Source organism: Tasmannia lanceolata, unplaced genomic scaffold (assembly GCF_043159265.1).
Source record: "Tasmannia lanceolata isolate RefF3 unplaced genomic scaffold, GAP_Taslan_0.1 ptg000004l, whole genome shotgun sequence".
Taxonomy (NCBI): Eukaryota; Viridiplantae; Streptophyta; class Magnoliopsida; order Canellales; family Winteraceae; genus Tasmannia; species Tasmannia lanceolata.
In genome coordinates, this window is record NW_027518681.1 from 10,433,284 (window position 1) to 10,460,136 (window position 26,853).

Below are 26,853 nucleotides of genomic sequence, written 5' to 3' on the forward strand. Positions count from 1 at the left end.
CAAGGTGAACCCCAGGGAATCCGAGATCAATCACGGAGATCCTCTCCACCTTCTCCCATGCAAACACGCTCCTTTAGGGCGGTTGCACGATTAGATTAGGTTAAACTCTGAAAAAACCACCCAAAAGTTGTATTTATAGGTGTTTAATATGAAGCCCTGACCCAGGTTTTGCAAACAGATAAAAACACCCTCTTTGTCTAAAGATGAGGGCAAATTTGCTTAGGGGTACTTTCGGGCATTTCAGTTAGGATATGCCTAGGCTCAACATCAAGTCCGACAAATGGTCAAGGGTGTTTTTAGCAATTTGTTGTTTAGCAATAAATGAAATTGTTGTTATGGGTTTTTATGTCTTGATCATTTTTCTTGTAGGTTTATGTGGCTTGAAGAGGCTCACGAAACTATATCTCGACAATAACTATCTTCACGATCAAAGTCTTGCATCATGTCTAGGCAATCTCTCCTCCCTGGAAAATCTGGATTTATCAGAGAATAATCTGACATTCACATTCTCAACAGGTACGGGGCAATAGCTTTGACAGGATTTTGTTATTTTTTTGACATAGTACCCGTTTTAAGAAAAGTAAACTATAGATTTAATAAAGAAAATGGGAAATGATATTCCCACCCCCTCTTTTAAGATCTTTGGATCTCACAAGTCACAACCCAGAGACAATCAATACAATGACTGTGCCATATCTTATAGGTATATCATCTCTACTAATAAAAAAAAAGGTATATCATCTCCACATGTTTACTGGACTAATCATGTTATTATTTTGAGTGGTCATGGTTGGCTCCAGACCGGTCTGGAGAAACTTCCTCCAGCCCCTCTAATAGCAAAGAGTGTGGAAATATCAAATCCACATGGTTAGGATCAAGCCTAGGATCAACATTAAGTTCCACATGGTTACGAATACCCTCTCTTGGCTCAAGTATCAATTTTCCTTCCATTAGTCAACTAACACACAAATTCACAGACGGAGGCCCGCAAACTCTGTAGCGGATGCTTTAGCAAAGACTAGAGTGAATCGTAACGATACCATTATTGGGGACGCGGCTCTGGTGGGGGATCATACATTGTAAACATTATCCTGAATATCGGGTAAATTATCCTAAATATCGGGTAAATTTGTAATACTTAAGGGCTGTTTGGATACACAGATTTTCTAATCCAGGTTTTTGTTTGAAAACAGTGTAAATTTGTAACGATACCATTATTGGGGACGCGGTTCTGGTGGGGGATCATACATTGTAAACATTATCCTGAATATCGGGTAAATTTGTAATACTCGGTGTTTTGGGGACGTCTCGTCCCCGGCACTTGTGTTTTGGGTATTAATAAAATTCATTACCTTTTCAAGAAAAATAAAGTCAAACAACACAAATACACTTAGGCCACATTTGGATACCTCATATTTTTGGATTTGGAATTGGATTTGAGTTTTGGATACAAAATAATCCATCATCCTCATGCTCATGCTGTATGAATTCGATTGAGAGAGTAGAGAGAGAGGGAGGAAGGGATGTGTGGCTGCTTCTGCAGCAAGGTCGAGGAGCAAGGGTGAAGGTAACTGCGTCAAATATTGATTTTCAAATAAAGTCTTGCATAACAGATTTGAAAATCGGATTTTTTCACTGCTCCAGCTGTTTTAGAAATCTAAGGATCTGATCCAGTTCCGAATCTCAATTGCAAGTGTGAGAAATCCAAATCTAAATCTCATAGGTATCCAAACGTGGGCATAGGTCAATTGCCTTCGTTGTAAGGTGGGGACCAATGTTTGGCTATCCAATCCATTCAACTAAATATATAAAAAAATATTTTTTTATGGAGAAGATAAGCAAAAAAATGAAAAAGGGAGGAAATAGCGAATGGGACCCCACCTTGGAGATTTGATGTATGAGGGTAGCATCTAGAGGAAGTTGATGGTCTTAAGGTTCCCACCTTTGAGATTGATCTTATCCATACATTTGATAGGCCTTATATTGAGTCATGAGAATATTATTTCCCAAAATATGACTATTTACATTTACACTAATAAATTGGAAAAAAAGAAAAAGAAAATTTAATGAGAAACTTATTTTTCAACGAAGAATTTTATCTTGCCTCATAATCATACAATGGGGCTTCCTCATTATCATTTTGCGACATCAATCTAATTTTGTCACCTTTTTCTCTCTCTTATTCTTACAGGGATTTGCAAACTAAGGAAGTTAAGTTTCTTGAATCTCATGAACAATTCAATTGAGGGTGGTATTCATTCATGTATGGAAGGCATGCATAACCTGCGAATGCTTGATCTTTCCTACAATCACTTAACAGGGAAGATTCCTTCATTCTTTTTCAACAACCTAACGATGATAGAGTATATTTATCTTTCAAATAATCAGTTCATGGGTATGGTCTCATTTTCTATTTTTGCCAACCTCTCACAGCTTTTAGGTGTTGACCTTTCAAACAATGTCCAATTAGAGGTCGAAACCCAACACCCACATTGGGTTCCTACTTTTCAACTCCAGCGGTTGTCCTTAGAAAATTGTAACCTCAACCAACTGAGCAGTCGTACCATTCCTAGCTTCATTTCAACTCAGCTTAATTTACTTCAGTTAAATTTGGGTCATAACTCTCTTAAAGGGACCATCCCATCTTGGCTATTGTACAATACATCAGGCGAGACCGTGTTGTTGAGCGGTAACTTGTTGGAAGGCTCAATTCCTCAGTCTACGCACAATACTACATCATCTGTCAGATTTCTAGATATCTCTGAGAACAATCTGTCTGAGCCACTTCCTACAAACATTGGCACACTCTTCCCTCAATTGAATTACTTCAACCTATCCAAAAATATTTTGCAAGGTAGGATCCCATCATCCATGGGTGAAATAAGACACTTACAGGTATTGGATCTATCTAGCAACAACCTTTTAGGAGAAATGCCACATCAACTCAGCAAAAACTGCACTCAGCTGGTTTACCTAAACGTATCAAGTAATAGATTGCAAGGAGACATTCTCCCAATTGATGCTAACTTGACACGATTGCAATATTTACTTGTCAGCAACAATAACTTCACTGGAATAATTCCATCTAGCCTGTTAAATAGCCCTGACTTGATGATTCTTGATATGCAAAAAAATACCCTATCCGATACTATTCCTAGTTGGTTATTCTCCCTACCAAAATTGGTATCAATTCTTTTAGGGCATAATTTCTTTCGAGGACACATTCCAATACAACTGTGTCAACTAAGTAACCTCCATACCTTGGATCTCTCCAACAATTATTTTTCTGGAAATATACCTTCTTGTCTCAACAGTATAAGTTCATGGAAGAAAGCAGATCAAATCCAAATTTCTGATATTTTTTTAACTCGTACAGTATTTCATCCTAGGCCTTCAACTTCTTTCACCACAAAGGGTTTCACTTACTCTTACGAGGGCCTTCCTTTTAGCTTGATGACTGGAATTGATTTGTCCAGGAATCAATTGGAGGGTGACATTCCATTCCAAATAGGAGACTTGGGAGAGCTTCTCTCATTAAATTTTTCCAACAACCTGCTAACTGGCTATCTTCCACAATCCTTTCAAAACCTAAAAAGCTTGGAGAGTTTGGATCTTTCTCACAACATGTTAGTTGGGAGAATCCCTTATGAATTATCTCAACTGGATTCACTTGGTGCTTTCTCTGTCGCCTACAATAACCTATCAGGTAAGATCCCTTTTGAGAACCACCTTACCACATTTGGTAAGGATAGCTATGAGGGAAATCAAGATCTTTGTGGACCACCACTAGAAAGAAATTGCTCCTTGGAAATCCCTTCACAACCTCCTAGAGATGAGGGAAAAAAATCTAGGGTTCTTGATAATCCTGTGATTTTCTACTCATTCGTGGTGATGTCATATGCTTTGGGATTTTGGGGAGTCATCGGCTTTCTCATCCTCAACAAAAATTGGAGGCATAAATACTTCAGAGCTATGGATGCATATATTGACCGGTCGACCGAGAAGCTCTTAGAATTCAGTCGTTACTTGAAAAATTGTTGTTTCAAATAATAGTACAATTTTCCTTTAGTTGTAATGCAAAATGATTGTTGGATCTAATAATAAGCTTTATCTTGAGTTTTAAGTTAATAATTTGCTATTTTTGCAATGAATGGCTTATGACCTCAAAGATCAAACCGCCTACCCAAAGCAATGGTGTTGATCACTCCATATCAACTATTATATGGTTGGGATGGCACAAAAAAATAAGTGCTTGAACTTTTAATAAATTATTGTTAGATAATCATCACCTGCATTGTGAGGATCTCCCAGATTTTGTTGGATGTTCCTAGCAATCTCTTTAGAGTAGAACATCCTCTCTAGAGTGATAGCTGAGATATCTTCACTATAATATATAGACATTTTACTAAGTAATTACTCAAAGTTTCTGAATTTCTGGATGAATGGTAGTTTAAATACTATTGACCTAGGAGGCATGTCTCACGGTTTGAAAGACCAAAGAGGAATCGATAAGGAAGGAGAAAAGAAGGCATAAAAAGAAAGTATAATAGGGCAAAGGGTATGATTGTTCTAAAAAATATTAAATATTTTTCCTCTAAAGAGGGCAGGCTGCGTTAAAGGGTTTAGGGGTACTATTGTCCTCACGAAAGATAAATTTTTTTTGCCTAAAAGTGTGGCTGCGTTAAAGGGTTAGGGTTACTATGGTCCTCATGAAAGTTGAGTATTTTTTGCGTTAAAGAGTCCTCAACGTGGAAGAATCTTACTCGCCCACGTAGAATTGCGGAGCAGTTTCCTACTCAATGTTGAGGAGCGAAGTTTTGTTCACTTGAAATTCTTTAGGCCCTGTTTACATGGCAAGAATTTTGTGGAAACATTTGGAAAGGAAAAATATTTCTAAAATTTCTTACTTGTTTTACACATGAAATAGCTAATTGAAACCACCACAATTCAAATTTTATTAAGAGGAACTTATAATTTATAATAATAATCATATTATTTCCTTCAAAATCGTGGAAAGAAGAAATTTTCCAAGAAAGCTTTTTCCATCGGAAATGTTTTTCTTGCAATTCAAACGTGCCCTAAGGTAGACCTGAAAAGGAATCTTAACGACTAGCTTAATACATTCCAAAGGAGGACTTCAAGGCACCTAAAAAATACAACACTTACTAAAGGCTAGGATAAGCCTGCTAGGTAATGCTGGTTGTTGAAGGGTAAGAAATGCTACACTCTCTAACACCAGATAGTATTACTGGAAGGATATTCCAAATCAAACCATATGAAACGCAGAATCCTGATCCTGGATAGCTCAAGATTAATATCGAAGGAGCTGGAATTGGTGGAATTCTTCAAGACAATGGTTCTTGGTTTATTCTCCATCGAAGTCATGAAAGAACAGTTTTTTGGACTAGAGCTCTCATCCATTTTCATGGGAGTGAAAATGGTGCAAAAATGGGGAACCCCAAATGCATAGATTGAAGCCGATTAATTATTTGCAGTAGATGTAATTACGGGGAAAATCCAAGCCCCCATGGAAAATATCCCAATGATAACCCACATTCGAGAAATCCTCAACACTTTCAAAGCCTGGTGCATAACTCACATGTCGACGGAAGCAAACTCGGCCGCAGACTTCCTCTCAAAGTGAGGTTGCCCATGCAAGGGAGAAGATATCCCTCTTCCCCTCATCCCTCCAATGCTCATGGAAATAATCCGGTTAGATAGGGAAGGAAAATTGTACTCTTGTTTGCAATTTGTTCTCTGCTTTCATCTGTTCCTCTTGTATTCTTTCCTTCTATTCAATGCACTGGTAAGGGTTCCGCCAAACCCCAGCTAACCCATAATAAAAAATCTAGTTACAATTCATTGTGGCTATCCATAACTTATCCAATATAGTTTTCTTAGTGTGGAGATCCACACCTAAGACATACTTTCATTGTAGTTATCCACACTAGAACATATGATAGCCATCATCACTAGCTCAGCTTTTCTCACTGAATCCATCCCCACTTTAAAAAATACTCAGTGTGGGTGTCCACACTATCGTAAATTTTCGGTGTAATTATCCACACTAATAACATATTAAGTATAACTATTCACTATAGTACATATTTTCAGTATGATTATTCACATTTATGGGGTTTTCTTTTTTAAATGTAGCATTCTGCACCTATAGTGAAAATTGTACTGCCTATAAGGTCCTACTTGTGATTGAAAATGAACATTGACTTTAGGATTATACTAATAAATGGCGGAAATGAAGTAATTGATCGCAAGAAAGTAATGTAAGAATCAAATGGTAAAGAAGTGACTTATCGACTGAGTTGAGGCATGAATTTGAATCTGCTCTCCATAAGGCAAATATTGCCCATTTCATGTTGTGACAAATTGTAACGGTGGATGAACAAAGCGACTCTTTAGAACAAAGAATCAGAATAGGAGAGAAAGAGAGGTAGGCAAGGCACAACGAAGCTGTCTCTTAAAGATTCTTTTTCTCCACTTACGGAGGTGGCTACAAGGAAATAAGTCCCACGGAAATAATGCGAGTTCAAGACAACAAGTATGCCCTTACATATAGGAAAAGAGAAGAGTGAAATGGGAGAAAGTTATCTTAAAATTGACACAGCAAGCCTTTTTATTTTTTTAATCGAATATAAAAAGGATATGAAGGCACCACGTCAAATGAAAAGTACCCTTTCATTTTAAAACAAGGGCAATGATAAATTCGCACCCCCTGAAGTACGCATCTGCACCCCTTATAGCTTGATTTGACATGAACAGTGCGCAACTTTTAAAAAGAAGTTTCTCTTTGAAAATTCTGGTTGAAAAATCTCATTTTTCTATTTAAAAAATAAAATATTTTAAAAATATCCAACATTTGAAAGGCACACAAATCATGCATTATATCTTAATAATATGTGTTTTATGTCTTTGACCCCTTGATCATGAGATGACCAACATGATCTATGTACTTTTTGGATTGTTGTAGATCAAGGTGGGCCCACAATAATTTAATGGTCTAGATTTACCAAAGATGAATCGTGTGGAGAGTAATGAGTTTATGGCCGACTCTTTTGAGTCTTGTAGTTTCCTAATGATCCCCTGCCGACTCTTTGACCCGTGTTGAAACGATATTAGAAAATAATTATTAGAAAGGTTGATCACCTTTCCCTTTCTCACCCTCCCCTGTATTTCTTTTGACCCTTTGATGGCTTAGGATTAGTGGTGCTTATTCACATTGAAGACTTTAGAGGTGTGGTTACGAAACACACCCTGTGTCACACGATTTTAGAATACCATGGGAGTCGTCTCTAGTTGTAGTCTTGTAGAAAGAGAGATTGGTTTGGAAAAGAAACTAAAGTTGGGTTTCTTCTTTTGGTGTAAGCTGTGAGCTTATTCTCTGAAGTTTGGACAGTGGAGGATAGCTAGTCTGAGTGGAAGACTTTGAAATTTCGATCCTCCTTTCACCTTTCTTTCTCTACATATATCTATGATGTGATCGGAGGGTGATTCCAGTTGATCTTCTAGTTGGAGTTTTGGGTTTGGGCAAAAGGGTGTTAGAATCATGACCAATTTATGTGGATGTAGTATTGGGGTGGTGGTGCTGATTGTGAGTGTTTATTGCTGTTTTTATGGGTGCCAAGCTTGTTTAGAGGAAGAGAGAACAGCCCTTTTACAATTAAAAGATGATATCAACTATGCAAATAATGCTTCTTATTTTGTAACCGGAGATTGGGTTGGAGATGATTGTTGTCAATGGAAAGGTATATCATGTGCTTCTTCTTCTTCTTCTTCTCGTGTGACTAAAATCGATATTTCATTTGCGAGAGGGGAAGCACTGGAAGCATGGTATCCAAATGCTACTCTGTTTGCTCAATTCAAGGAATTGGAATTGCTTGATTTGGCGTGGAATCAGATTGGTGGATGGGTTATGCCAGAAGGTAATATTTGTTTTCTCTAATTCTACGGTATCATTTCTTAGGTAATTCAAATATATTAATTGAGATTCAGCAAATCAGGTTGTTTTTTGGCTCAACTAAGATTAAAAAAAGAAGGATGAAACCGATATTTTTTGTCTTGGATTCTTTTAGGGCCCTCTTTGGATTGCAAGAAAAACAGTTATGATGGATTCTTTCCACAATTTAGAGGGAAAGCTATACTCTCAACTAAGCCCTTGTCCCAGACTAGTTGGGGTCGGCAATTTAGAGGGAAAGCTATGATTATGGTTAATTTAGAGGGATATTGTCATAAATTGAAGGTCTCTCTAAGTAAAAATTAAATAGGGCTGGTTCAAGTAATCATTTTTGTGCACAAAAAAACTAGGAAATTTGAGAATTTTTTGGGAAATGATTTCTGCGCCCAAGTGTTTTGATAAACACGCGCTCCACTTGTTTGTCGTGTAGTATTTAAAGGGATGTCAGAGGATATTACGGTTCTCAAAAATCTCTTAAAACCCTTTAAATACTACATGAGAAACAAGTAGAGTGCGTGTTTATCAAAACACTTGAGCGCAGAAATCATTTCCCAATTTTTTTTTCTTTCCCAACTTTTTTCAGAAAATTTATGCGATCCGAATAGGGTTTAAGAGGAAAAAGAACCTAAGAACAATCCGACATAAGTTTAACCTTTAGTATAAGAAATCCTCCGAAGGTGAAGTCCAAAAACCTCTTTGGAGAAGAAGCAACTTTTTGAAATTCCCATTTGGATTCATCTCTCGGGGCTCCACCTAAAGTTTTGGCCCCCCCGTAATATGAGCAGGATTGCCAGTACCCCAATTACCGATTCGTCAAGGTTAAACTATGCTAGGATGTGCATCCAAGTTAAAGTCGATAAACCCCTACCGTACTCAATCAAACTTAGAACAGCTTCGGGAGTCATCATGCAACCAATAACCTATGATTTAAAACCCAAGGTTTGAAGCAATTGCAAAGATTTCAGCCACAACACATAGGAGTGCAATTACCTTCCAGATCAGAAACCCCCTTAACCTAAGAAGGAATGGAGGCCTGTTAAGAAAAGTGAAAAATTCGACAAGCTTCAAACATCAGTGACCTAGGCTCCTCGACCGAACAAGAATACAATAGTTTCCAAGATAATAAGTTCTCCCCAAAGGACAAAACTTTGGAAAAACAGGCGACCTACCACCAAGGCAACCATCATGGTGAGTCTCATGTAGAAGTTTTAAAGAGACAACTCCTAAAGAGCCAAGGAAACAGATTCTCGCCTTTAGATACCCTAGAGGAAGGGACATCCCACATTGAAGAAGGAACAAACAATATGGAAGGAACATCCTTCCAATTGGAATCCAATCCCACAAGAAGAAGCATGGCAAAAAGTCCAAAGGAAAAAAGAAAACTCCCCTCTTCTTCCTATCTTAGATGACAAGTGGGCTATCTTCCATCCCAACGAAATTAACGAGTCAACCCCAATGGTTTAGGAGTTGAGGAAAGCTAGAGAATAAGGAAGTATAGCCAGAAGATGATAGATCTCCCAGATCACAGTAAACAAGGCTTTACCTGGGTATGGGTTCCTGCTCTAGGGATCAGGTGTCTCTCAAGTCCCACAAATTGCACAATCCAGCTCATGTATTTTTTTTTTCTCTTGCTTGTTTTGAGTTTGTCTTCAAAGGTATCTGCTCTTTTCCCTAAACATTGTTCTAAAGATTGGGCAGTGGTCTTGTTCCTGCTATTGTATCATCTTACTTTATTTAATATATTGGTAGGGGTCCACCAAACCCCAGCTTACTGATAAAAAAAACCATCAATATAATAAGATTTATTTAACTTTTCATGAATGCGAAATCTAGAATCATCACCAAGTCCATCTCTCATTGTCTCTTTTTTTTTTTTTTTTGCAGGGTTCACTCAAATGCAAAACTTAGAGATATTGAAACTTGGGCTGAATAGGCTAAACGAAAGCAGCAATTCCTTGTGGAGTATTGATCCTGCCTCAAACTGTGTTGTGATTTGTAAAATGCATGTTTTCATTAAAAAAGTATATAATTAGCCCATTTCTCGCAGGTTTATGTGGTTTGACAAAACTACGAAGTTTGGATCTTGACTACCACAATCTTGATGATGGAGCACTTCCACCATGTCTACTAAGCACTTCCTCTCCATTGGAAGAATTATTCTTGTATGGGAATAATCTGAGAGGAAACTTACCTGGTATTCTACTTTTTCCCATTTCATTTTCTACTTTTATACTAGGTAAAGCAGTGTGAAAAAAAAATAATGAAAGAGTAGATTTTACTATTTAGAAATTTCTCAAAAAATATATAATGCAACGTTTTAATCCTTTTAACTGAAGAATTCTTCATGTCCACAACAAGATTGTCCTATATAGTAAAATTATATGGTGTTCGACATGCTTCAGTGTGTAACAGGAAACGACATAGGTGCGACCTTGATATTTGATCCAATGATAGAGACTTATAAAATCAGCTGCCCATGATAAAATATCAAGAGCGGGGCCCTGATTATGCACAGCAATGCAATTACACCATATATAAAGTCAGAGATGGTGTTCTTCAAATTTGGCCCATTCTGTTTTTGCGGCGAGGGGATGTGTAGTCAAGAACGTTGTTATTGTAGACCATCATGAGGCAATCCATATGGTCCTAGTCCCTACATGGACATCCCATCCCCCAAATTAAGGCCAATAAATATCAAAACTTTAGCTTCTCTTAGTTGAACACTATACGGGACCTAATAAATCAAGGGTTAGGATTATCTAATCATGTTTGGGAAAACAACAACAGGCCAGATTTGTGTTAATTTTGGGTTGACGAAATTGGTTACGTCTACATGGCACAAGCATAACCAGAGAGTGATCTGCTGTTAAAAAAAAACCAAGGATGAGTTTTTTTAGCATTTTTCATATACAAATTTGAGTTTTCCCCTTGCATTGAAAGGAATTTGTTGTTTGGTAATAAATCAAGTGTTGCATGAGGTTTTATGTCGTGATCATTTTCTTGTAGGTTTATGTGGCTTGAAGAGACTCAAGGAACTGGATCTTGGCAATAACTTTCTTAACGATCAAAGTCTTCCATCTTGTCTACTCAACCTTTCCTCATTGGAACTACTGGATTTATCAGAGAATAATTTTAGTAACCCATTTGGCATCCCAACAGGTACATGGTTATAGTATCTTCTCATCCAAAGTGACGATGATGGATGAAGTAGTTTTTTTTCTTCACTTTCATTTCTCTCACAATGATAATGATAACATAATACATTTGCTAGGCTTTTGTAGTTGTTTCAGCTCTCTTTGTTTCTAACGTATTCCAAGCCAAAATTCATTTGTGGGAAACTTCAAGAGCGGATATTTGGATTTTTTGCGAATAAGTAGAAATTTAATTCTGGTTATGGGAAATGATATTTCCTCTCCCTTATTTCAATAATAGCACTACACCCTTTACACGTTTTAAATTGGTTGTTGAAAGCATTTTAGGAATGTAACAATCTTTAAAATCTAATTAGAAAAGTGTAAAGTAAAAAGATCTAGTGACATTAAATCAAGGGTGTGGGAATGTTATTTCCCAAAAATTGGCGGTTTTCATTTTTATGAATAAATTGAAAATAAGCATAAAAAGAAAAGAATGATCCTATTTTGCAAACGATGAATTACCTAGCCTCATTCTAAAAAATTAGGTTCCCATGTATCATTTAGGTATTGGCCCCTATTAGATCATCTATCTAATTTCATGATCCATTTCTCTGTCTTGTTGTTGCAGGGCTTTGCAAACTAAGTAACTTAGTTACCTTGAATCTTAAGAGGAACTCAATCGAAGGCAATATTCATCCATGTTTGAAAGATATGCATTACCTGCAATCGCTTGATCTCTCGTACAATTGCTTCTCAGGGGGGGTTCCTTCATTCGTTTTCAACAACCTAACAATGATGGAGACTATTTTTCTGTCAAACAATCAGTTCACAGGTGTGTTCTCATTTTCCATGTTTGCTAACCTCTCAAAGCTTTCATATGTTGACCTTTCAAACAATGTCCAATTAGAGGTTGAAACAGAATACCCGCATTGGGTTCCTACTTTTCAAATCATGTGGTTGCTCCTTGAAAATTGCAATCTGAACCAACGTAGCACTTCTAGCATCCCCAGCTTCATTTCAAATCAGCAGCGTTTATACAGCTTCCAATTGGATCATAACTCCCTTAAAGGGGTCATCCCATCTTGGCTTTTGTACAATACTACATCACTTCGAATCATGTCGTTGAGGGGTAACCACTTTGAAGGCTCAATTCCTTAGTCTCCCCACAACACCAGTTCGATTGTCTCTTTTCTAGATATCTCTCAAAACAATCTAAGTCGGTCACTTCCTACAAACATCGGCACACTTCTCCACCATTTGGCTTACTAGAACCTGTCCACGAATGATTTGAATGGTAGGATACCTTTGTCCACGGGTGAAATGGCAGACTTATACACACTTGTCCTATCTAACAACCAGCTTTCAAGAGAAATGCCAAGTCCACTAACCAAAAACTGCACTTCCCTAAATTACCTAAGTGTATCAAGCAATAGATTAGGAGGAGAGCTTCTCCCAGTAGATGGTAACTTGACAAATTTGCAATCTTTACTTGCTAACCACAATAACTTCACAGGAACAATCCTAACTAGCTTGTTGCATAGCCCCTACTTGATGATTCTAGATATACGAAAAAATAACTTATCTGGCCCTATTTCAAGTTGGTTATTCTCTCTCTCAAATTTGGCATCTCTTCTTTTAGGGGATAATTTCTTTCAAGAAGCACTCATTCCAGTACAACTGTGTCAACTAAGTAACCTCCATATATTGATCTTTCCAATAATTCTCTATCTGGAAACATACCTTCTTGTCTCAACAACATTACTGCATGGAAGATAAACTCTCCAATCCAAAGTGGCTCAAATGTATTGGGTATGTTACACCTTAGGTATTCAACTTCCTTCACCACCAAGGGCGTAACTTACTCTTACGAGGGCCTTCCCTTTTCCTTGATGACTGGAATCGAGCTGTCCATGAATCAATTGGTGGGTAATATTCCTTTCCAAATAGGGGACTTGAGAGAGCTTCGCTCATTGAACTTATCTAACAACCTACTAACGGGACCTCTTCCACAATCCTTTCAAAACTTAGAAAACTTGGAGAGTTTGGATCTATCTCATAACCAGTTGGTCGGAAGAATCCCTTATGAATTAACTCAGCTCAATTCACTTGGTGTTTTCTTCGTCGCTTACAACAACCTATCGGGCAGTATCCCTTTTGAGAGACAATTTTCAACTTTTGGTGAGGTTAGTTATGAGGGAAATCCATCTCTGCGGACCACCACTACAAAGAAATTGCTCATTGAACATCCCTTCACAGCCCCCTGAAAGCAAGGAAGATGATGACTCTCGGATTCTTGATAATCCCGTGTTTTTCTACTTATTCGTGGCATTGTCATATGTTTTGGGATTTTGGGGAGTCATTGGCTTTCTTCTCCTCAACAAGAATTGGAGGGATAAATACTTCAAAGTCATGGATGCATACATTGTCTTGTCATTACAGAAGCTCTTACGATTCTGTCGTTACTTGAGATATTGTTGTTGTAAATAATTGTACAGATGTTCTTCAGTTGTCAAGTATGGTAATTTTTGGGACTAATAATAGTATTTTCTTCGAGTTTTAATGCACTAATTGAGTATGTTTATGATGAATGGCATATGACCGCAAAGATCAAATCAACCTACTCAAAGTGATGCTGTTGATGACTCCAAAGATACGAGCATATGCTAATGATGACTCCAAAGGTTTTTAAGAAAAAAATGCTTGAGAATTTTTAATAATTTATTGTTAGATATTGATGATCATCATTGGGATAGTCTAATATTCTTAGAAATCTCTTTAGATTAGCAACTTCTTCTCTTAATAGCTTAGCTATTATATCTTGTAATATATTTATTTTAAGGATTAAATCCTTGTAGATTGTGAAGATAGAAACAATAGGGATATTTGCCCAAAAAAAATCCTTATCTGAAAGACTATCTTCTAATTAGTCAGTAAAGGTACGCTATAATCTAAAAAGTTAGATTTTTAGGATTAATTACCAATACTATCTTAGAATTAGTCATTAAAGGGACACTATTTAGATGATGATGGATGAAAAATGCTTCATCTGCCCCAACAATCAAGCTTGTTCTGAAACAACAAATGAGATGAAAACACCATTTATGATCGATCATATGTGTGGAAGGGAGAAGAAGTAGAAAAAAGTAATAACGAAAGATAATTTCCTTTTCAGAGGGCTTCTTTCACCTTGGGATAGGACAAGTGCTGATCGTTTGACGGGAGAGGGAGTCTCTAAGAAAACTCTTTAAGACCCTTGGGATAGATGGAGTTTTTCTTCGGAGAGGCTCAACGCCTTGGATTAGTAGGACAATCAGCATCCAAAGGAAAAACTACTATCGATTTGCTTCGTCCCTATCCAAGGAATGCGTATGTAGCCTCGGAAATTAAAATCGTGAGAGATTCCCTCATTCGAAACTACCATGAAGGAGTTAGGAGAAGTCCCGGCGCATGGGAGGAGAGAAGCTATTGGAATTCCTCACTCCAGTCGGATTGGAAATGCCCAGGCTGTGGGTATAAGAATTTTGGGAGTCGTAATCTATGTCGGAAGTGCCCGGTGCCTCGTAAGGAAGGGACAAGAAGTATGATTCTCAAAGGAATTATGGATGAAATGAACAAAAATAACGAATCTTTCAGTGGCCCACCGGAGGTCAATATTCACTGGAACAGGTGGAAGAGCTCAAATTGGCCCTCAGAAAATGTTTGGTGGGGGTCCATGGGAAACAGCTCCTAGACCCTGTATGAGGTATGGTCACAGGCAAAAAGCTTCTGGCATATACCTCAGCTAGCAAAACCGTTTCACATCGGCTCATCGTTAATTCTCTTTAATTTTGAGTCGGAAGTACAAGCAAAAGGGATTCTTAGTAGAGGAAATGGCGCCCTTGGAGGTTTTCTTGTTTTGCTACAGACTTGGAGTCCAAAGCTTAACACTGGTACAAAAGCTAAATGGATTAGATTTTATGATATCCCGCTACACGGGTGGACCCCTCAACAATTGAGGCCTTGGGAAACACTTTGGGCAGGTGATTGAGGTCCAGCTGACGGGGGAATCATGACCATTGTTTGGCTTTTACCTCGGCTAAAGTTCTTACCTCGGAAACTGATTATTGGGATCAAAACAAACGGGGACTATGGGGTTGGGACACAGTTAGCAAAATGTGATACCCCAATAAAACATGATTGGAAAAAATCGAGTTTAATATGGCATTGGCTCAAAAAACATAATAAAAAACTATTCGTTCAATACTGCATGGGTAAAAAAAAACACATAATAAAAGAACGTCTAGATAAATGCAAACATGAAAAAACATGGTTAGGCCCTATTCGTTTTAGATTGTGACAACCCATTGTGAGCCCCAGATCAATCATTGGACTCAAAATTAGTGGTCACAATCTAGAATGAAATGGATGTGAACTCAATCCCGAAGGAAATAATCATTATTTCAAACAATCGACGCTTCGGGCTACTAAAGGAGGTCTTTCCCTCTTTAAAAGGAAGTTACAGGGTAGCTTAACAAGGGCCGAGAAGAGGAAAAAACGTTTGTATCAGAAATACGAAAGATAATGGAAAATCTCAATAAGCCTAGTTACGTCTCTAGTTACGTCTCTGCATCAGGTGAAGGAAATAGGGAGGACTGAAAAGGTAAAAGGAAGGTAGGATGGGAAGATCAGGTCGAGGACCGTAAAAAAAGTATCTAAGGTCAAGAAGTTAAGGACTTATGAAGGTTCTCCAACGCCGAGAGAGAGAGAGAGAGAGAGAGAGAGAGAGAGAGAGAGAGAGAGAGAGAGAGAGAGAGAGAGAGAGAGAGAGAGAGATGGAAATCCTAAAGCAAGAGTTAAAGCAAGAGTGGAAAGAGTTTAAAAAATCGGCTAGAGAGAATGGAGAAGAATTTTTCCGTCTAACAGGAAAGAGAGATGTTAAGAAAGCTTGTATTCCAGTTTATAAATTCCCGCATTTTCAAAAGGCTTTAGAAGAAGAAAGGAAGGAAAGGAGAATGTGATGGGAGTCTGAGCAGAAGGAAAAAAGGGGGAGGCTAGGAGCCATCAAACTGAGGAGGACATTATGATTGCTGAGGAAATTCTGGCTATTGGCAATGTCTTTGGAACTGGAGTTGACGAGCAATCAGAAGAGGAAAAGAGGAGGCTCTTGGAAGAGGAGGCTAAAGTTCATAGCAAGGAAGAGGAAGTTAGTAAATTTCAGGGTGGGTTCAAGGAAGACCCTTTTGATCCCATTAATTTAAAAGTCTATTCCCCCTTTGCAATAGTTTTTTTGTTTAGGGGTCTTTCTGTGCCGTTTTTCAGTCATTTGCCATGTTTGGATGGCTGGAATTGCCTTTAGTTGTAAAGTTAGGCTTTGGAAGATCGGTCTTTAGGTGTTTAGGGTTGGAGGGTTTTGGGTATTTTTGGATTTTTTGGAATTTCGGGTGGAAGAATTAGTGGTTGCTAGTTTCTTAAAGTAACAAGTGTCTAGAAGGAGAGGATTGTAGAAGGTGGATGATTGATGGTGCGTGGTAGTATTCTGTTCTAGTTTGGAATTTTGAGGTTAAGAAGTTGTTCTCTTAGGCGGGATGCCTTTATGTTTTCCATCACAATGGTCCATTCGGTGAACTCCATTGTTTTCCAGGTAGATCAATTGAAAGAGGCCATGTTGGCTTGAGAGACCATGGTCTTTCGCTCTGTTAGGCATTGTTTCCTGGAAGCATTTTAAGTTATTATTTGGAATCTGAGATTAAGAAGTAGTCTTATTAGGCGGGAGGCTTTATGTATTTCCTTCACAACAGTCCAGTCGGTGAGCTTCAATATATTTCTAGTGGGGAGAATCAATCGATAGGGACCCATAATGGCTTGAGAGACCACGGTCTTTCGCTTAGTGAGGCAGTTTTTTCCTGGAAGCCTTTTTTAGTTGTTTGTTGTGTTGGAGGTCTAGTACTTCAAGAAAAGAAGTGAATTGGTTGATGTTAGAAGTTGTTGGTTGTGAAGATTAGTGAAGAGGGGACTTAAAGTGGGCATGATCCTGATTGATGCAATGCTGCATTTTTCTGCTTATTTGCTATCTTTTATCTTCATGGTTCAGAAATATAGCCATGCTTTATTGATACTATGTAATGCTAGATGGGACCTTTGGTCCCCAATGTACCTGTCACAGTAGCAATGAAAATTTCTGTCAATTTAAAAAAAAAAAATTCCTTTTCAACAAAAAAATTGAAAAATTAATAAGATTACACGAAAACAACATAAATAAATTTCTATCACAATAAAAAAATTCTCAAGTAAGAGCATGCACTCGAAGTTGACAAAATTTAGCAATAAACAAACATCAATGCTGTAAATCTGATATTGGAAAGGCTTCTAGAAGTGGTTACAAGATTTAGGAATGGAATAAACATTCACTATTCATGAACTCGCCAAATTAATCACCCCAAAATTTAGGAAAAAATACTAATCTGTTGGGATTTGCTAGGCAATTTTGCAGAAAGCCAGTTCGCGGCTCACTTTCGAAGGAGAGGAGCCACCTCAGATGAACTAAATGAAAATCCAAATTGTTAATAATAAAAAACAGCCACCCTTAGAATGATACAGTAAGACATCTTAAGAAAACTCATGCCATAATTTACAATCTAAAGGGAGGGTAAATTTGTAATAACAAATATAATAATAAAAAATAACAGCACATGACGGCAATTGGTTTCAGGGACGTTTTAGAAATTCTCCTTTGAATTTCTAACTCTTTAGATAATATGTGATTTTGAATGACTAATTGGCATATATTCTACCATTTACGGACTCCTTGGCAAAAATCCCTTTCTTGTAAATAGGAAACCTTGCACCCAATGAAAGTGAGCAGTTCTTTTACGATGTAGGATGTTTCTATTTCTTAAGATTTCTTGGTTGTTTTGGGGTAGACTTTGTCCTACTCTAATTAGAATTCGGTTTTTAATTTAAAAGATGCACGGTTATATTAAGACTCCTAGTCTTAGTTAGGCCAGAGGTGTAGAGTTTGTACAGAATTTGAGAATGAGTTTCAGTAGGATTCAAAAGGGAAGAAGGATTTGATATGACTAAATACAGGATTTGATATCTGCATTGAATAAGAAAAACAAGTTTCAATTTTTTTTTCTTTTCCTTGTGATTCAAGGATTGTTGTTCAAACAGGTTGAAGTCGGCAATCTTCGCCTTCCCTCTTCCAGCTTCCGCTGTGTCATTTTCCCATTGTAAGTCTCGACCTCGCTCTCTCTCCCTTTGGTTTTCTAAGTTTCTACATGGTACCTAAGGTTGATAACTTCTGATAGTCTATATCATTTCCCTTCTGATTCCTCTTAGCAATAAGAGGTCTATTTTCACCAATCCTCCATCCTCCATCCTCCATTCATCCAGAACATAATGCATTTAGTGTTTGTTCATCTTGATAGAAATAACTTTCTACTATGGAGGACTCAACTTCTCCCCGTCCTTCGTCGCCATGATCTTTTCAGGGCAGTAGATGGAACCTCATTCACTCCCAATTTCTCCTAAATACCATTGATTTCTACTCCCCAATCTGGAGTTTGCAGTATGGGAATGCATACACCTTACTCTTCTAAGATGGATCAAAGCAGTAACACGGAGTCTCCTATCCCAAGTTGTTGATCTACAGACATGTGTAGATTCCAATTATTGATTTTCTCTAACCACTCATTTACCCGAGCAGTTCGACTCCATCACCATCTTCACACACTTGGTAAAGACTCAAGCACTAGCTTAGAATCGACTTCTTTAATCGCTAACCAACTACAGAGAGTTGATTATACTATCAATCACCAACCAACTACACCCATTGCACACAGCCAGAGGTCGTCCCCCCTGCAGCGTCCTACAAGCACTTCACTTTACCAAAGTCCATTTCCTAATCATGCTTCAAGAAAATGCATATCCTTCAATTTTCGGTGAAACTAAAGTTCTTCGGTCTGATAAAAACCACGATAATGAAAAAAATCAGTCTCTTTATCTATAGCCTACATAAGTCACAAAACTAAGAGTCACCAATCTGACAAAGGGCCAAAAAAAAAAAAGAATTAATATCCCTTAAAAATATATGAATGAAAATAGAAAATTTACACAGTTATGCTGTGTTTTCATAAAATGAGGCAGCAAAACAGAAAAGATATCAGCTCCAATACCTTCAGCTTGAGGATGAGTGGCTTCTTATCTGGCTAGGGAAGAAGCATAAATTCCAACAACAACATTTCCACCCGCATTTCTTTCACTATTGAATGTTGATTGTGAAAACGCGAAGGATGTTGTTGTTACAGTCCTGAGTGGGGGCCTCAGGGGCGTACCTTTTTTTTTTAAATTGGTAAGCAGGGGTTAGGCAGGACCCCGACCAGAATATATTAATGAACAAAGAGATTACAGCCTTGGGAAGGGCATACTCACCCTGTCACAATTTAGAAGGAGAAGAAGGGAACAGGGGGAAAGAAAAGGAGGGATTGGAAATCCTTTACAAGGACAGCTACTCTTGGAAAGGAAATCAGCACGCTGTTTCCCTCTCTCCAGATATGACACAGATTCCTTCCAGGATTCGAAATGGGCGAGGATGTTCCGAATTTCTCTGATGCGATTGTAGCAGCGCCATGGGGTCGGGGAGGTGCCATTGATAACATCCATGGCCACCTTAGAGTCAGTTTCGATCCAAATGGAATTAACTCCCAGCTTCTTTGCAAGATGGACGCCCTTGAGGATCGTGAGAATTTCCAGCTCAAAGATTTCTTCCCGCTCCAAGTTGGAAGAGAACATAGATACCACCATTGCATTTTCATCCCTGATAACTCCACCAATGCCTCCTCCATCTGGGTTAAGGGAAGCATAAGTGTTGATCTTGAGGGTACCAGGGTCCGGCTTTAACCAGGTGCAGAATTGAGGTTCTGATCGATGCGGGCGAAGAGGGAAACCAAGGCAATGGTTTGGTTTCTGGGGTTGTCCTCATCATTATTCTGTAATCCCATAATTTTTGCCCTGGTGGTGCTTAAAATGTCAGCCAAAATGAATTTTTGTGTGGTGCATCGAACCATCAAATATGCGGGAATTCCTTTCAGACCAGATTCTGAAGATTGCTGCTTCGAAAGAAATGAAGGCAGTTGAGGTTATCTGGCCAGAACCCCTGAAGTGGGTGCTAAGCCAATTAGCTTATTGGATCAAGCTAGATGCAGGGCTTCTCCGATATCCAAGTCTCGAAAGAACTGATTTCCAAATCCATCTTGTGTAACTGCAGGTGAAGAAGAGGTGGTTCACAGATTCAGGTTCTTCTCTACACAGCACACTTCTTAGATCTGCTGATGGGGATAGGAATGGGAGCTTAACTTTTGTGCTAAGCCCATTGCTTAGAAGAGCCTTCCAGGTTGTGAGGGCATGTTTAGGAATATGGTTTTTGAACCAGACTTTGAAGGCCCATTCAACTTTCTGATGTTTGACTCTGCAGAGATTCCACCCACTTTTAGACGTGAAAACGCCAATAGTGCAAGGTTTCCAAACTGGTTTGTAGAGGGATTCTCATTGAAGACAGCTTCAGCCAGAATTTTTTTTTCTTCAGAGAGGGATGCAATATTCAGAATAGGGTTCCACATTCCATCCAGGTGAAGTTGATCAAGGGTTCTAAGCGTTGACAGAGGTGAGTCATTGCGTTGCTTTGAAATGAGAGAGGAGAGAGGCCCCCGGGGCAGCCAAGGTTGGTCCCAGATATCCACAGCAGCTTCATCACCTATCATATAGCAGAAGCTCCAGAGCTGATGGAACGCATTAGGCAAGGCCCTTTAAACCTGTCCCATACCAGGCTGGGTTCCACCAAGTCCCATACCTAGGTGGTCCCCTGGACCGTAACAATTGCCTGTGGCTAAGGGATGTGTGCCGATTGGTGACCAACAAATCCTGACTGAGAAATAACCATCTCATCATAGCGTGGCTGAGGTGGTGGTAGGACCTGAGTAAGTCTGAGAAGATGTGTATCTAACTGGAGGAACAACTGAATGCTTATAATCAATCGACTGAGATGGTGGCAGTTGGCTAAATGACTGAGCAATATATGGTTGGGATGTGATTGTTGCATCAATGGTCAAAGATGATCCCGCAATTGGCCCATGTCCAGGACTAGGAGTTACAAATGGCTTTTGTTGATCTTGGGCTAGGGGATCTTGCTTGTAGTTTTGTTGCTGCTGAGGGTAATTCTAATTAATCATAACCATAGCTAGTGTCTGTCACTGTTTGATCCTAACCACGGGCAACATTGACCGGGAGGATGATAACCTAGTTGAGGAAAGCATGATTGAAGATTTCTCTCCTTAATTTGTAATTTTTTATTATTGTCACATTCTTTATGTGAAAAAATTCATCAAACATGTGAAGTTATGTGATGTCTATATATTGAATGAGTGCACAGTAGCCGGTATGAAGAAAACCCGAAATATTTACCTATGCTCTGTTTGATTTGACGAGAATCGCAATAGCCAGGGCTACAACATGGAGATTGCCGCTCTGAGCATGGCCCTCTTCAATGATGGTTTAAGATGTGGTTCTAGCTTTTAGATCAAATAGACAGATAACCCGACGTGTCACCACCACTATGGCAGCCCCTATATCTACATCACTATGACCAACCTCTACTCGCAGAACTACCCTCAACCCACACACACATTTCGATCTCATCATGGCCATGCTCTTGAGTGGGTACGTTAGGTACCTTACCAATATGCCAAAAGCTCCAGAGCTGATGGAACAAAGGTTCTAAATTTCGGTTTCATAGGTACTTTCGGGGTTAACTGAAACCGAAATTTTAGCCAAAATTCCAAAATTTTGGCCGAAATTCAGTGAAGGCTCACGAAATGTCATTTTTTTTGGGCCAAAATTTCAGTAATTTCGGCTGAAATTTGGTAAAGGAATAAAAAACTAATATTTTAGCAAAAATTTCGCCAAAATTTGGTAAATTTTGAAAATTTCGGTTTTGGAACATTTCGATTTCCGTCCTCACGAAAATCTGGAAGTTCGGATTGTTGGGATAAATCCCAGCCTTAGGTGGCCTGTGCAAAGATTGATAGTTAGGATTAGTGGGGCCCATGATATTAGGAATCAGAAGATGTTTAATAACAACCTAACTACCAAAAGGAAGTGGAAACGTTTGGGAAGAGTGGGAGAATGAAACGGTGATGGGTAGTTTCTATTCATCAAACTCTATAAAGATATGTATCTCTCCCACATCCCTGCTCACGCATGTCCCTTCAAGAGATAAGGGAAATCAGTTCTTGGTATCCACGGAAAGAATTGATAGATCCCAGGCATCCCGTCAACCTTTTGGATGTGAAGTGAGGAGAGCGGCGCGGGGCTAACGTTTTTCATGTGTTCTCAAAATTCAAGGCTTGCGAACGATGGCCAGGAGATCAGAGAGAAAAGCTTCCACTGTTCAGTACCATCTCTAGACATCGCTTGTGCGAGATGGATCAACTCAATGGAATCCGGTAAGTCGGTTTATAAAGTTTTGTTAAAAACGTATAAAAATAATGGGTTCTTCAAAGTTTCGTGCCCAAGATCGTGTTCGTGCTCATCTAGTATCGAGCACTTTCATGTGGTATAAGAGCTACAGTTGCCGGTGTTGAAACGGTGAAGATGCAATGAAAACCGGCGAGAAAATCAAGCTTTTAAAGTTTTCCGGGGCAGTGTGGAAATCTGGACGCCACCGGAGATTTGGCCGTCCGACCGGCGATCGGCCATGATGGATGGAAAGAAGGCAATGTCCGGAGTCCAACTCAATTGACAGAAGGTCGATCGGACTTCGGATGCATCGCTGGCGGCAAGTCGAAGTTCGGCTAAAGAACTTGTAAAAGCTGAAATTATTTAAGAAAAACTAATATTTTATTCGCCGAACCGGGTTGGACGACGACCGAAAGTCGTGGGTGGGTCCCGCCCATTCAGCCCATCTAAGATAGTAATATCCAGTTGTATAGGTATATATACAGTAGCTATGTGTATACACAACACATATATGAACATATAAAGTGACTATATATAGAAAAAAGTTTAAGTGTATATAAATGTGAAGTAAAGCATGCACGTCACTGTGATGCACACGTCACTCTGACGCGTGTACATCTCGTGACGCGCAATGCACGTTTCTCACTCTTTTAAATAAGTGGGCTGGTCTTGATTTCTTATCTGCTTTGAAGAAGTAAAGCATGCACGTCACTGTGATGCACACGTCACTCTGACGCGTGTACATCTCGTGACGCGCAATGCACGTTTCTCACTCTTTTAAATAAGTGGGCTGGTCTTGATTTCTTATCTGCTTTGAACCGGTCGGTCCGGTTCACACCCATTTTTGGGTGAAAATTTTTAGGGTGGGATCGGTTTCTAAAGTTTTGGCATGTTCCGGATCTAATGGTGGGGTCCATTTCGGCATTTAAAGCACCGATGGTGCTGTTTATGTGTATTTTATCAATTTTAAGTTATGTAACTTGTTCTTAGAGTTTCCTTTTGATATTGAAACTACTTTAAAACATGATCCATGCCTTAAGGAACTGATTTTGCATAAAATTTTGGATTTGACTGACAATTAAAACCTAGTTTGGATGATGCTTTGTGGTTTCTAATTATGAAACACAGAAACCTTAAGTTATGTATGTATGTTATTTTACACACAACTTAAAAGGATTTTCTTAATGGTTAAGATTGTCTGTGGATGTATCCGATCAGTCCAAAACCTTTGCAAACAAGGTTAATCAACCAGTTTTCTTGACTCTATTTGTGGTTGTTATTTTTTGGATTTTGTTATCCAACTAAAGTATTGATTTGCCTTGACATGTAATTGGAATTGATTTATGTAAATGCATGCCAGTGCCCTATAGTTAAATGATGGTTTTATGGTTATGGTTAATATATCATGGATTTCCATAAAGTGAAACACTGCATAAATGATAAAACGGAAAACTTCGGTCTTATCTGGGAAAGCAAGATCTTTTGTGTATTAGTGGTTGAATCGAAAACCGTGTCGCACATAGTGACACATCCAGGACTGATAAAACAACACTTAAAGTTGTGTTTGGTTGTTCAAAGGCAGCAGTCAGCCCAATGGAGGGCTGGTGTGTTTGTGCAAACAAGCAGTGTGAGGAGGGTAGACTTGAATAACTTTGTCAGGAGTGCTACTTCTGCCCAACGGTGTTGAGCACCCCTGGTACATGTTGTCTAGGTCTAGTCGGTCTCACTGGTGAGAACTGATTGTGTGTCGTGGCTCGGCCCAACGGAAGGGTCATGATGACATGCCCAGTATCTCGCTAGAATCGCATATTGTGTTGACTAGGTTGAAAGCCAACTGGTGTCGTGGCTCGGCCCAACGGAAGGGTCACGATGACACGACGGTGTTTCGCTAGACTCACACTCAGGTGTTTCTGTGATTCTAGACTATCTGACCAATTTCTCATAGGTCGGATTGGCCGAGTGATGTGTTTTGAGAACCAATTGTATGTTGTGACTCGGCCCAACGGAAGGGTCACAATGATACACCCGGTGTCCCTTTAGAATTACGGTATTGTGTTATCTACAGTGAGAGCTAATTGTATGTCGTGGCTCGGCCCAACGGAAGGGCCATGGTGATACGCTAGTGTCCTTTTAGAAACACACTCATGTTTTCCTTAATTCTAAGTAATCTGACTGTTCTGTTAAAGTTGGATTATTTTAAATCGTGGATTGAACTAATAAACTCCCCTGTATGGATTCATATGGTGTCATAGATTGTGAGCATGACTGTAACTTTTGGTCTAGTTCTACCAAAATGAACCCAGGTTCCGTGTCAGACTACCTCTTCGGGATAGATCATTTAGTTTTTGTTTCTCATGAGTCCTTTTTGGTAGACGCCTTTTTGGTAAACGCTCCTAGAAATACTTGGTGGATAGATACTGGTTCGACTATTCACATATCGAGTTCCATGCAAGGCTTTCTTGATAGTCGGAGACTCAGGAAAGGGGAGAGAACAATTAAAGTTGGAAATGGAGTAGAGGCTAATGTCGAGGCGACTGGGACTTTCCGCCTTGTTTTAAATTTTGGTTTTATTTTGGATCTTTTAGATATTCTCTATGTTCTATCTATGAGTAGAAACCTAATCTTTGTTTCTAAACTTGATTCGTGTGGATTTGAATTTAAGTTTGGAAATAATGGCTTTTCTCTACTCCATCATTCTATTGTGGTTGGTTCTGGCACCCTCATGGGTAATCTTTATATGTTACATTTAGATGACTCATTTTCTCAGGCTTTATTACGCATGCATGTGAACGACGAAATCGGTTACTGTGGCAATAAACGGAGTCGGGTAGATGAAAACTCTTCTAGTATGTGGCATAAGCTATTGGGCCACATTTCTGTCGATCGGATGGAGAGACTAGTTAAGGATGGAGTTCTCCATGCACTCGATTTTTTCTGATTTCAGTATTTGTAGAGAGTGTCTTAAAGGCAAACAAACGAAAACTAACAAGAAGGACGCCACTAGGAGTACCGGTCTTCTAGAGGTCATTCATACTGACATTTGTGGGTCATTTTTTACTCCTATCTGAGTGGCGAGAGATACTTCATTACCTTTATAGCTGACTTTTCGCGCTTCGGATATGTATATCGCATTAAAGAAAAGTCGGAAGCCCTGGATACCTTTAAGATATATAAGGCTGAAGTTGAGCAATAGCTTGACTTAAAGATTAAGGTTGTGAGGTCCGATAGAGGTGGAGAGTACTATGGCAGACACTCCGATACGGGCCACAATCCAGGTGCATTCACACTTTACCTGCAAGAGAATGGGATCGACGCTCAGTACACAATGCCGGGTACACCCAAGCAGAATGGCGTGGCTGAGAGGCGGAACCGTACTCTTATTGATATGGTGAGGAGCATGATATGCAATTCACCTTTGCTTGAGTCCTTATGGGGTGAAGCCCTAAAAATAGCTGTGCATATTCTAAATCGTGTACCGAGTAAAGCTGTGGCTAAGACCCCTTATGAGCTCTGGGTCAGTAAAAAGCCAAAGCAAGGATATTTGCACGTATGGGGTTGTTTAGCTGAAGCAAGGGTGTATAACCCACAGATGAAGAAACTGGACCCCAGAACTATCACTTGTTACTTTATAGGGTACCTTGAAAGGTCCAAAGGTTATAGGTTCTACAGTCCCACTCATAGTACCAGGATCATTGAGACTAGGACCGCTGTTGTTTTAGAGGATGGCGACCTTAGTGGGAGTTCTGTGCCTAGGTCATTCACTTTTAAGGAGAACCGATTGACTATTCCAGTCCCGGTAATCCAAGACAGAGTGGTACCGATTCCTCCAGTCGAGGAAGTTGGTGCTCTAGAGGGCACATTGGAGATTCCACCCCACGTTCTTGATGCTCCTATGGTCACTACCAGTGAGCAACTTGTGCGCAGGTTACACAGAGAGAGGAGGTCGGCCATTGCTGATGACTACATTGTCTATCTGAATGAGTGTGACTACGACGGTGAAATGGATGATGATCCACTTTCATTTAGTCAGGCCATGGATAGTAATCGAACAACTCAATGGCTTAAAGCCATGAAGGATGAGTTGCTCTCTATGGAAGAGAACCGCATTTGGGAACTCACTGAGTTGCCAAAAGGAGCCAAGTCTATAGGCTGTAAATGGGTCTTCAAGGCTGAAAGGGACTCCAAGGGCGGTATTGAAAGATACAAGGCCAGGCCAGTCAGTAAGGGGTTCACTCAGAAAGAGGGAATAAACTACAAAGA

At 39.2% G+C, this 26,853-nt stretch overlaps 4 protein-coding genes across 12 annotated transcripts in view; 3 read left to right on the forward strand and 1 right to left on the reverse strand.

Annotated features, from left to right (window-relative positions):
* The window catches only part of LOC143876302 (serpin-ZX-like), a 77,371-nt gene that overhangs the window by 45,159 nt on the left and 5,359 nt on the right, over positions 1–26,853 (reverse strand). The window lies entirely within an intron of this gene.
* On the forward strand, positions 1,434–6,534 carry LOC143876298 (uncharacterized). Its single transcript, XM_077378035.1, has one exon. The coding sequence runs from the start codon at positions 2,230–2,232 to the stop codon at positions 4,048–4,050; it is 1,821 nt and encodes a 606-aa protein (XP_077234150.1). The 5' UTR covers positions 1,434–2,229; the 3' UTR covers positions 4,051–6,534.
* Positions 6,553–21,543, forward strand: LOC143876299 (receptor-like protein 15). 9 transcript variants are annotated; one of them, XR_013250349.1, is made up of 7 exons: positions 6,569–7,937; positions 9,854–9,931; positions 10,017–10,163; positions 10,976–11,128; positions 11,732–11,935; positions 18,253–18,311; positions 20,348–21,543. XR_013250349.1 is itself a non-coding variant. In XM_077378038.1 (6 exons), the coding sequence occupies exons 1-6, from the start codon at positions 7,562–7,564 to the stop codon at positions 12,259–12,261; spliced, it is 1,212 nt and encodes a 403-aa protein (XP_077234153.1). In that variant the 5' UTR covers positions 6,560–7,561; the 3' UTR covers positions 12,262–12,411. The 9 variants fall into 9 exon arrangements, 7 of the variants coding, with proteins under 7 accessions (XP_077234157.1, XP_077234153.1, XP_077234154.1 ...); XM_077378038.1 differs by lacking the exons at positions 18,253–18,311; positions 20,348–21,543 and having other exon boundaries at positions 6,560–7,760; positions 7,833–7,937; positions 11,732–12,411; XM_077378041.1 differs by lacking the exon at positions 18,253–18,311.
* LOC143876300 (receptor-like protein 56) lies at positions 12,275–13,691 on the forward strand. The gene is given in 3 exon segments (XM_077378044.1): positions 12,275–12,802; positions 12,805–13,306; positions 13,308–13,691. Coding segments are annotated over 3 exon segments (1,164 nt in total). The 5' UTR covers positions 12,275–12,423; the 3' UTR covers positions 13,591–13,691.

Excerpts from the sequence above, each read along its gene's own strand:
- LOC143876298 (XM_077378035.1), top strand. The coding sequence starts at position 2,230 with ATGAACAATTCAATTGAGGGTGGTATTCATTCATGTATGGAAGGCATG.
- LOC143876299 (XM_077378037.1), top strand. The coding sequence starts at position 7,562 with ATGACCAATTTATGTGGATGTAGTATTGGGGTGGTGGTGCTGATTGTG. Across the intron at positions 9,932-10,016 it reads AAGCAGCAATTCCTTGTGGA|GTTTATGTGGTTTGACAAAA; the intron begins GTATTGATCCTG and ends CATTTCTCGCAG. Across the intron at positions 11,129-11,731 it reads CCCATTTGGCATCCCAACAG|GGCTTTGCAAACTAAGTAAC; the intron begins GTACATGGTTAT and ends TTGTTGTTGCAG.